Here is an 11,681-nt window from a genome sequence, read left to right as displayed (position 1 = left end):
AATTTCTACCTAGTGTTATAAAATTTCACCTGATTTTGAAAAAAATTTCACAGGGCAGAATAACGTGGTTGGCTGCACTTGTTTAAATCATCTAAAAGTCATAAGGTTACAACTACAATGAAATATTCCATAATATGAAGACTGCACAGGGCAGAATAACGTGTTTGGCTGCACTTGTTAAAATCATCTAAAAGTCATAAGGTTGCAACTACAATGAAATATTCCATAATATGAAGGCTGCACAATGTTCCAAGTGTAAAATAATAAATACACAGTTCTAAACAATGACAATTGTCATCTGCTTCCCAAAAGCGTTTTCTCTAATCATCGATTAATAAGTACACATATCTACTAACTCAACCTTCTATAAAAAATATTGATAACCAAGAAATGTAAAATACACAAATTGATTCACATAACCTAATATACACCTGTTTTGATGAATTTCTTTACTATTCCTATATCATAAAAATGTTAGGTACAATTCACACTATACTGCTAAAAAAAAAAAAAAAAAAGTTAATTTTATTTATATAACAGAGAAACTCCCCTTTTGTTAAAAAGTGTTTTCAAATTCATTGTAATTTTACTTGTAATTTACAAGTATATTTTCACTACATTTTGGAAGATCTCGGAACTTTAACTTTACCATTAGAAATAACATCATTGTTCTGAACCAAGAACTAATTTCCATTCCACCCCAAACAAAACACACCAGATGTCTGAAGTAGCAAATGTTTTCTGTATCTCTTAGACACTGTACTACTGTGTAAAGAAAAAAAACAAAGGTAAAGCATAATCAATTTCACAGGTGAGTTTTGCATAGTAAATATTGGAAGAATGAATTTTTTTCATTGGTCAAGCTATTTTTTACTAAGATATAAAAAGTGTTCTAAAATTATCTATAAATAAAAACACAATATCTATGTATCTATATATATGTTTTTTTTCTACAAACTCATTCAATAATATACTTTAGTTGGTGTTAATTTTACCATTCACACTATGATTACCCAAACTTTTGGGATTATTTACATTTTACATTATTTGATATTTCTATATGAGACAGATTTCATACAGCTTGAACTAAAATTTATTTCTTATGTTGAACTTCCAGTGTACTTTTTCTACAACTTTCCAAACTAAACATTTCTTTTAATTAGGAAGCAACAAACTATACATTTATCTACAACAAATCATACACTAATGCACAGAATGAAACAACTTGAATGTACATAAGTAAGAAATGGCCATAATATGTTTGATATTATAGTAATAATAATAAATAGTGGTAGTAATAAACTTTCTTAAATGTTTTTATCTAAAAATCTAGTTCTGTATATCTTTTAATTTGCATTTCCAATATTTCAGTTTGTTTGCATTGTAATCTGTTGCGATAAGATCTTTCTTTATCTGATAATCTTACTTTTCTGTAAGTGTAAGCATATCCTGTAAGAAATTATTGAAACATGTGCTACTATTTGACTTTTAAAAGTTTATGAAATATATATATAAAGAAAGAGATTTGTATGTAAGAAACATTAAAACAGCTTTTGCTCAACATTTCTATAAAACATAAGTGAAAAATTAGGTTTTAGTTCAAAAAACAGTCTTACAAATTCATAGTTTACACTCATTTTAATACAAACAGCAAAACTTTTAAAAGCCTTTCAACTTTAGTGCTTATAATAATCTTCGATCCTAATCAATAACACGCCAACAGAAAATCAACTAAACATTATTTTCATTTTCTTTAAACTTCACTGCAATGCCTTTTAACTTCAGATAGTGAAATCATTAATATTTTGTGAACTTACTTCCATTTTTGATAAAAAGTTCATGTTACTTGTTCTTATTCACAAACTTACATCTGCTACAAGTGATATGATGATGATTAGAAGTTTCCTACTTCTTACTTCTCTACTTAACAAAAAAGAGGGGATCTCCTCCCCTCTTATGAACTTTTTTTTTATCATACCTAATGCCAAAAAGATTCTCAGAATAAACTACAGCCAATATCAAAAAAGTGGATACTAGTTTTACGTTCATTAATATCTATGGTGAGGTGTGCCAGAAGCTCCTTTTTTATATGTATAATATCAGGAGAGTTTGGAAGATCTTTTACATCATCTCTTGGTAATATTGGCATCCACATCACAGAAGGAATCATGTCTGTTTAATTAAGTTATTAACTTGAAAACAACATAAAGGCATAATGTTAGATAATATGTACATTACTGAATAGTTCATTCAAATCTACACTACTCTGCATCAAAAGATCTTAGTTTACTGTTATAGATAAACGTGCCTGTGAAGTTTGAGTAACCCATCCTCTTCAAGAGATAGTAAGAAAACATCAAGTCACTCAGATGATTCTTGTCATGTGTTTGTATAGAAGTAAAAAACAATTATGATGACATGAGGTAAGTGGATGTTGTATGGAGAGGATCGATTAAACAGCTTGTTATAAAACTTAATGGTAAGAGTCAAATCAGTATTTTTAATGTTTATAAATTATGCAAAAAAGTATGTAAATAAATTTCAATATCACAGCTGAGTGAAATAATATGATGAACCTATAAATTCAAGTTATAAAGGGTTGTATTTCATCTTGAATTGGTAAACTAACATCAATACTTCACACAACTATGTCCACCTGCCTAAACTGTAGCCTACTACCTCAAGTGTTTTGACAGTTAAGGCACTTATATACATACTAACCTCATTAAGCTCAGCTTTACAAAAATAGATCTAATAAAACTAAAGTAGACCAGAAAGTTCATACTAAATTTTAGCATGCTAACACATTATATAAAATTATTCATTTAACCTAAAATCTGATGTTGTATAAATTGAAAAGCTTAAATTTAAAATTTGGGGTTTTAATTCTATAATGGCAGAAGTATTTCTTAATTGGTAAAAAACAAAACAAATTATCATACTGTTTAAAACTACCTTGCTAAATGAAATTATTTGCATTAATTATGCAGTAAAATCTCATATAAAAGATGCAGACAGAATTCATTACTTGGGCAGAGTTTTTCAGTGAAAACTGTTTAATAAACGATTCCTCATTACGTTTCTTAAAACATAATTAGAACACGATGTGTTCAGAAAAGATGTAGAACAAAGGTTTCTCAAAACCACTGTTCTGTGGAACAAACAAGAACTATATTATGTAAGGTTCTTCATTATTTAGCCTTACTTTATATAAAGCTGATATAAAATAATAAATATACTTCAGTAGAATGTATCTGTATTTCTACTCTCATATACATCATAACCAATTCTTTAAGGAAAAAAAAAGATTAAACCTATCTATTCAGTAAATTAAAAATTTGTAACACTACAAGAGATACAGAAACATTTACACATGTTCACCCCCCCCCAATCCATATAATATGATGTAGCACTCTTTCACTTCTATATTACACAATATTGTTCTCTTCACCAAACTTCTGGGTTTGAAAACTAAAAGGAAATATAGGGCTTTTGTTGTTATGTTTCTTCTCACATTCTCTTATTTAGAAATTAGATTTTAAATGAAAGTTCTAAGCCTGCACTAAATTTTGCAAAAATTATCATACCACAGAATCCAATAAGTTACTGATAAAATTTCCAAATCAATGCAATAAAATATCTGAAGTTTGCATAGAAATATTGTGAACTGTATAAAATGTATCTTTTTTTCTCATGGAAAACAGTTGAGAACAATTACTCCATTAAGATCTGATGATGTGTCACTTACAAAATAATAAACACAGAAAAATGTGTGACATGGAAATAATAGTATAGTAATCATACTGAATGATATCAAATTCACATTTCCAACACTATTTTGAGAGGAAAAAAATCTTACAATATTTTGGCTTCATGATGTTTTATGAACACATGACCACACACCACTGTACTGATAAATCATTAAACAAGAGATATAAAATTATAATATTTACATTCTTAGTCCTGCAAATTGCATTTCCACAGTTATGTCCATATTTTATTGATTTCCTTTTTGCTTTAGCTGTCTTCTTGGAAAATCCACAGAAGCAATAAAAACTGTTAACAGAAAGTTCTCTAAAATATATTTAGACGATTCACACAATTGAAAGTTGCTAACAAGAGGCAGCTGAATATGTCTTGAGATTCTTATACAAAATGAAATAGATAAATAGAACTTTTACATTTGTGTAGTCTTGGCATGTACAATAGAATGGTGGATACTGGAGTCAATGGTATGGTTACTGTGATGTATTCTGACCAGATCCTGGAAAAATTGGACCACCATTATTAATAGAAAAACATTTTGTTTACAAAACTACGAAAAATTGTAAACACAGATTATAAGCCCAAGTAACATTTGAAATAAATATATGTTATACTTTTCTTAATATGAATTATAAAGTAACACATTTACATGATGTATACTAATATTCCTATATCATACATTTTTTGGAATTTCTTTGCTACTATTTTTATTTATAGCTGTCTTGTATTTTAATTATCATGTTCAATGAAACAGTTCACCCTGACCACATGCACTGCAGGTGATATCAGAGAAAGAGGAAGAATGTAGTTTGAAGTATATAAATTTCCATAACTCATTAAGAATCCAGTGAAACACTTTATCAATTTCATAAGACTACAACAGATGGCAGTCAAGTGTGAGTTTCAAGACTTTAGTAGAGAAGTAAAATCCTTAAGTTCTTTATTAAGATAAGTAAAGGCAGATTCTTTATTAAGATAAGTAAAGGCAGATTCTTTATTAAGAAAGGTAAAGGCAGGTTCTTTATTAAGAAAGGTAAAAGCAGGTTCTTTATTAAGAAAGGTAAAAGCAGGTTCTCTATTAAGACAAATAAAGGCAAGTTCTTTTTAAGACCTTTAACCATACAGAAAGAAGAACCATCTTGCTATTCAAAACAGACCAACCATATTCCCAAAAAAGAAAATCTGACTACTCAAATTACTGTCATACACTGCATCACAAGAAGAGTTAGACAAACAGTGTACCCTTTGTTATAAGTGATGATAATTTTTGTATTCTTAGTAAACAAACAGTGATAAAAAAATCCAACCTGGTCAAAATGAATTTGCTAAAGCAATACAAAGGGAACTGACTATTTTTAATCTCTAAGGGGGATTATAAGAGCACAACTTTAGTCAAAAATTTGACAGTGTTTCATGTTACCTACCTTGTCTCATATGAATTCCACCTATCTGTTGTCCAACTATGGCTCCAGATGCATAATCTTGGTTGTAGGAAATGGGGCTCTGAGGAGTATGATAATGCTGTTGGACGTTAACTAGTTGATGTGCCGGGCTAGGTGAACTACTCTGATTTGGAGGAAATGGAGATGGAGAACCTACAGGCTTAAGAGGCTGACTGGATGTATGATGAGCTATGACTTGCTTGGGTGAAGGGCTATATCTATGAGCAGGAGGAGGAATGTTCACTGGAGGCGAGAATGAATGTTGTTGGTGACCCATGGGGGATGTCACCCCAGAATAAACCATTGAAGGTGATGATACTGGACTGGCTGGCAAATTCTGGTACTGTTGTTGAGTTGAGTAACTAGATGTTGGAGAAGGTGTTCCTCTCCAATGGTTTTGTCGTTGCTTAAAATACATAAAGGGAAATAATCAAGTATGTTCTGAGCTGTATAAATATAAATCATGAAATATTTTAATATCAAGAACTTATTGTAGGACAGGAATAGTAATGAAATATTACAATAAAAACATAGTAAGTTTTCACCATTTCACCACAATCCGACTCAATACGGTAGTTCAATAAGAAAAATACATACTAACAATTACACTATATTCTGTTGTAGGCTACTATCAATGAGCCTTTTTCTATAGTTCATCAAGCACTCTAAGTTACAAAAACCAAAACAGACCTGCCAACTATTATGATTTAGGTATAATTGTTCCAGTTTTTTTTTTTTCATTTTCACCTGTATAAACAGTTGTGTTCTTTGACAATTTTATGAGAAATTCCGGAATTATTTCACTTTATTAATTTGATTTTAACTTTTACACAAGAACAGATCATTCATACTGAAGAAAACACTTGTTCTTAAATGAAATTCTCAACTTACATACAATCTGATATCTTAATTTTAGAAATTTTAAGCCTTAGAACCAAATGATATAAACAGTAACTGTGTGTACATCAAATGCTTAGGTAGTATTATTAAGAATGCTTCTTTGCTGAATTTTTTATTTACTTCACTCATATTATCCAGCACCTTGGGTTAGTCAAACTTTTGCCAACTAAAAACTAATAAACTGAAGAAAGTATTCCTATTGCCTCAATCATTTACACGTCACTCTAGTCAAACTTATGCCACCTAATAACTAATAAAGCTAAGCATATATTCACATTGTCTCAATTATTTACACGTCACTCTAGTCAAACTTATGCCACCTAATAACTAATAAAGCTAAGCATATATTCACATTGTCTCAATTATTTACACGTCACTCTAGTCAAACTTATGCCACCTAATAACTAATAAAGCTAAGCATATATATTCACATGGTTTCAAGCACTTCCATATATAATAAATTCAGACAACATACTTCAAACAGCTCACAAATGCATTATAATGTAATATACAGGAAATAGTGATTAACATCAGTCATCCATTTATGCTTAGTTAGTAGAAACACTAAACCAAATTTACTCCTGCACATAAAATGATTTAGGTAAAGTGAACATTATGAAGTCACCTTGTATAATTAGTGCACTATTCTAGTAGGTTAGGAAACTCCAACTCTTTGTTAATTGTACTCCACATAGGTAAAAGTGAACTGTTTAAAAGAAATTAATAGTTCAATAGTACTTATGTCATCATTGTAACTTTTTTTTTACATTAGAATGGTGAATGTCAGTATAAAATACAAAGCTGGAATATTTATTACTCACTTTTTAAGGTTATATTTTGAAGTTCAACACATGATTTGTATATTAAGTATGTGGCATCCAAGATTGAGAATAGATACAACATACTACTGCTTGATAAATACAACAAAGAGTGGCTTCTAGATCTAATGTGAAAGGACAGCTGTAGTGATTAGTTCAATGAAACATGCAAGATTCAATGTGAAGATGAAAAGAAACAAAAACCTTTATTAGGAAAAGCAATAAGAAACAAAAGAATGGCTGGAACAATGGCTGATGGCAGAAACTGGCTCCTTCACAGTTGAAATAAGATCTGTCTGTAAGTACTAAAATAGGTTCTCACAATCTAGCTCTTTATATAATAAATCTATTCCAAAAGTGGAATACTAGAATCCAGATGCAACTCTACCTCATGCGAGTGTTGTAAAGCAACTTTACATGCAAGGTTACGGTACTAGGTATCATACAATTGTTTCATGAAAAACTTAGGGTAACGCATAAGGCTGAATTAGCATATGGCTAAGGCTGGATTTTGTAAGTTCTAAATTTGAACTCTAAAAAACATTAATAAACTTCTTTGCACTATATTTAATACATACTGTAGGAGGGTGCAGGTATATGGCACCTGCATACCACAAATACATCTGTGTCTCCATGGTTATTTATGTTTAATAATTTACACACTTGTTCGATGCTTGTGCCAAGGAAGATGGTTTATTAAACTGTACAGATGTAGGAAAGGTGATAACATAAATGTGTGTGTGTCAAAAAATATCAAACAAACATATTTACTAATGCTCTCGAATGTGTATAGATTTTTTGTGAGATCATTCCAGGTCTCTTTGTAAGCTTTACAATATAACAAGACACAGAGAGTGTTTTTGTTTTTACATTAGAACATTTATGCCCTGTAAAACCTGTGTAGCACCACATGCTACATTATATATGATTTCAGTGTAGTGACTTTATGTCTACAGTTATTGGTATCTTTGTGCTCATTCCAAATCCACCTCTGGATAACATAATTTTGCTTATTTAAAACTAAAAGCTCATAGTAAATTATCTTCAATGTTTATCACGACAGAAAAATCTCAGCCTTATTTAAATCTTAATTAAAGGTAAGTTACACACATACCATTAATTTAAAACATATTATTTGTATAGTTTACTATATTAGAATCCTGACGTTATATTTTTGGAGGTCACTTGTCATATTCTGTTGGGTAAATACATTAAGACCACCAGTTCATACACGGTAAGCATTATGTTTGAATTTAAGTTGAATAAGTTTATTTATATTCTAGAAATCAGTTACTCTGTCTTCAAGAATCTAATTACAAAAATCATTTTAAAAGTTTAAGACAAAAGAATATTTTAAACATCAGTGCAGAATGCTAACTTACTGTATTCCAAGATGCAGAAGGTTCAGCTTGAGTGAAATGTGAAGCTTTTGGTGGAAAAGGATTGTTCATGGTTGGCAGTGGCACTGTAGTTTTGGGACTGGGGCTGTGTACTGGTTTCACCCGTTGAGGAGACGGAGACTTTGAGGGAGCAGGGCTTATAAAACCTGGGTCACGTGATTGTGCTAAAGCTGCATGATGTAACGAATAAGAACCAGAGGCAGGCTTGGACAAGATCTGTGACTGACCAGAACTTGGATGCTGTCTTGGGATAGGAAACCCTTTCATGCCTTCTAAATTGAGTCCTGTTGACAAAGGATGTTCTGAAGAGGAATGCTGGTGCTGCACTTGAGATTCAAGGAGTCCTGTTGATGTTCGGTTAGGTTTCTTATCATTTAAAGAACTTTCTTGGATAGCACTGTCAATTAATTGATACATGAGATCTTGCGAGGTAAACTGGGTAACAGATGGCTGATGTAGAGCTTGAGAAGCACCCTGTGTGCTGTTAAAGCAATGGGTGGACTTATTTCTAACACCAGAAATACTCAAACGTGACGTCCTGGGTGTTGTTTCTTTTTTAACATTTTCTGGGGACTTTGAAGATGATAAAGTAACATTATTATCTTGTCTCACATTCCTACCTTCTAAGGATTTTTTAAAGGCCTCTAAAAACCCATAAGGATGATATGGCATAATAGGTGGAACAGTACTAAATTCAGAATTACTTACTACATTAACACCAGAGGGTGAGGGCACAGATGAGGCATTTTGTTGTAAATTAGAATTACAAAGAACAGAAGCAGGTGTTGCAACTTTCTGCTGCTCTGATCCAATGGAAATAAGCTTAGCTTCCTGAGAAGGTTCTCTACGATGGAGTGCAGCTTTAACTGAAGATTTCAAGATGCTTATGCTAGTGTTGCCAAGTGCAGACTTCTGTGACAACTGAGCACACTGTTGAACCTCTGTTGGCTGTGATAAAGGTCTTGTAATTACGTTTTTCCCTTGATTTTGGATCACTGATGTATTCAGGACCTTTCCAGAAGAATGGGACTCATTCTTAACTAGATGGACCAATCCTGAAGTTTCTGAAACAGATGATCCACAATTTGGAAAGTTTCCCAAACTGGCACAAATTATACGATCTAACATATCAGAAGCTAGAGAACCATGAGAAACAGGTTTGGCAGTGGTTTCTGAAGAAGTTACCAGGGACAAGATATTTTTTGATGGCAACGAGACCTGAGATAAAGTCTTCCCTGAAACTGAAGAAGTTGAAAAAGGAGCTTTGCATTTTTCACTTCCACTTAGAACTTGTTCTTGTACTTTTTCTACAACAATATTTTCTGGCTTTAACAATGAATCATTTAAGGGTTTAAGATCAACACTTTCAATTTTCATGAAAGAAGGTTCAGCTATAACAGTTTGAGTCTTATATTGTTCAGTAACTTCTGGTTCAGTGCTACAAGGAAGAGGTTTTGCTATAAAAGCACTTGATATACTCTTATCTGAAAGTGGACTGGTTAATAAAGCATCAGGTATAATATTTTCTGACTCCTTTTTGTTCACTGATAAAGAAATTGGTTCTCCTAAAGATACAGGTTTAATAGAGGATAGCTCAGATGATTTGGCACTAAAGGACCCAGAACACCTAACCTCAACTTCTGCTTTCACTGAGGTAGTTGCACATGTGGGAATGATATCTTTTGAGGTAGCTGTAGCTTTAAGTTCATGTTGTACAGGGTAAGGAAGCTCAGAAAAATCCAATAACTTAATCTTTACTTCAGGCACTGTATTTCTGATGGCTGAAACTATTTCACTTTCTGTTCCACTATCCACAGAGTTTGAAATGGTTTGCTCAGACAAGTCCAATTTTGTAGTATTAAAATTCTGTTCATGACCATCCAGTGGAGGTGAGCTGCTGGGACATAATGATGTTGCACCAGTTTGTTTTCCAACACTCGAAGGTGAAACACTAGTGCTAGATAAAACTCCAATTTTTCTACAAATGGTCGTTGACTTTCTTGGCCTATTTCTGTGAGTCAAAATAAAATAGAACCATGTAAACAACTCCATAACTTTCAATAAAAAATAGGAGATACCATGTTAGAAAACAAAAATTGCAAATTCTTAACTAAATATATTTTTTGCATCCTTATTGTACATATGCTTCCTTTCAAAGACTACTTCTGAATGCTAACAGTGTACACTAATATTACAAGCCCTTTAATGTGACACTTGAGTGGTAGCATCATGTATGTATAATATAAATAAATAAATATGTCAGTGAGACACACTAAATGGCTTTCTCATACACTGTTCATTTACATTTGATGAAAAGTAAGTAAGCAATAATGTTTATATTCTGCAGTGGTTCCCAGAGAGATTTCAACAGATCCACAAGACAGTTGTAAAAACAAATGTGTTTTAAAATACAGCTACTGAAATATACCGTTTTACAAGGTAACTTAAAAGTACTTTAATGAAGTTAATATTGTAGGAAAAGATGCATGAAATTTGGGGATGAGGACTAGCTGATCCTCAGTTGGAAAAAGATGGGAACCACTGTTTTACAGTACAAAGAAACAAGTACTAACTTACGTTAGATAATGATGAGCATCTTGACTTTCTTTGAGAAGGACCCTAAAAATGTAAAAATGCAAAGTAGCTTTGGTTTACAATTTATACACACCTACGAATGTAATTAATAAATTTCTAACAAAAATTACAATGGCTGGAAGAAGGAGCTCAGCAAAATGAGTAATGATACATAACAAATGTATATAAAATGAAAACTGTTCAATTCATTATCTTGAAATACATAGGAGTTTGAACTGTTTACATGGCATTTAAGCCCTGGCAAGTGCCAGTCTTTGAAAAGGGATACTAAGTTTGGAATATGTATATTAGTAATAAGTCCAATGAACGGTGTTGAAATTAAACCATTGTCTGATTATTTAATTTCAACACAGTTCATTAGACTTATTAGAACAAAGCACTGACACAATATTATTATTTACCTTTTACAACCATTGATTCATACACATAGTTAAAATTAACTTATTTGCATACTACTGAAACCTGATGTAGCAGATACAAAAAAGTTTTATAATCTGATCAACCACTACTTCTGACAAATGACGATCACACACCTGCTCCTTTCCAAGCTTCTCTTTATGTTTATGAAACATGAACAGAAATCATGAATGTATCTTTTCCCTTTGTGAATCCACCATAAACTATCAAATTTAACCATTATAAACATCCCAATGTTCACAAACCTTGGCAAGCCTATCCATAACAGCACAGATATTATCCACAGATCACTACAACATCCATTAAAAACAAAAGGAAAAATGTAATGTATATGGAACAAGTCC

General features: G+C 31.7%; 1 protein-coding gene across 1 annotated transcript in view; it reads right to left on the bottom strand.

Annotated features, from left to right (window-relative positions):
* Positions 1–534: 534 nt before the first annotated feature.
* Positions 535–11,681, bottom strand: part of LOC106475503 (ubinuclein-2-like) — a 47,654-nt gene continuing 36,507 nt past the window's right edge. The window contains exons 12-15 of the mRNA XM_022380432.1: positions 10,903–10,944; positions 8,308–10,336; positions 5,190–5,613; positions 535–4,264 (exon numbers count right to left, since the gene is read on the bottom strand). Coding sequence (XP_022236140.1) covers positions 4,239–4,264; positions 5,190–5,613; positions 8,308–10,336; positions 10,903–10,944 — 2,521 coding nt within the window. The 3' untranslated portion in view covers positions 535–4,238. The remainder of the gene's footprint in view (positions 4,265–5,189; positions 5,614–8,307; positions 10,337–10,902; positions 10,945–11,681) is intronic.

Source organism: Limulus polyphemus, unplaced genomic scaffold (genome assembly GCF_000517525.1).
Source record: "Limulus polyphemus unplaced genomic scaffold, Limulus_polyphemus-2.1.2 Scaffold6, whole genome shotgun sequence".
Lineage (NCBI taxonomy): Eukaryota > Metazoa > Arthropoda > Merostomata > Xiphosura > Limulidae > Limulus > Limulus polyphemus.
This window is presented reverse-complemented; position numbering and strand designations above follow the sequence as displayed.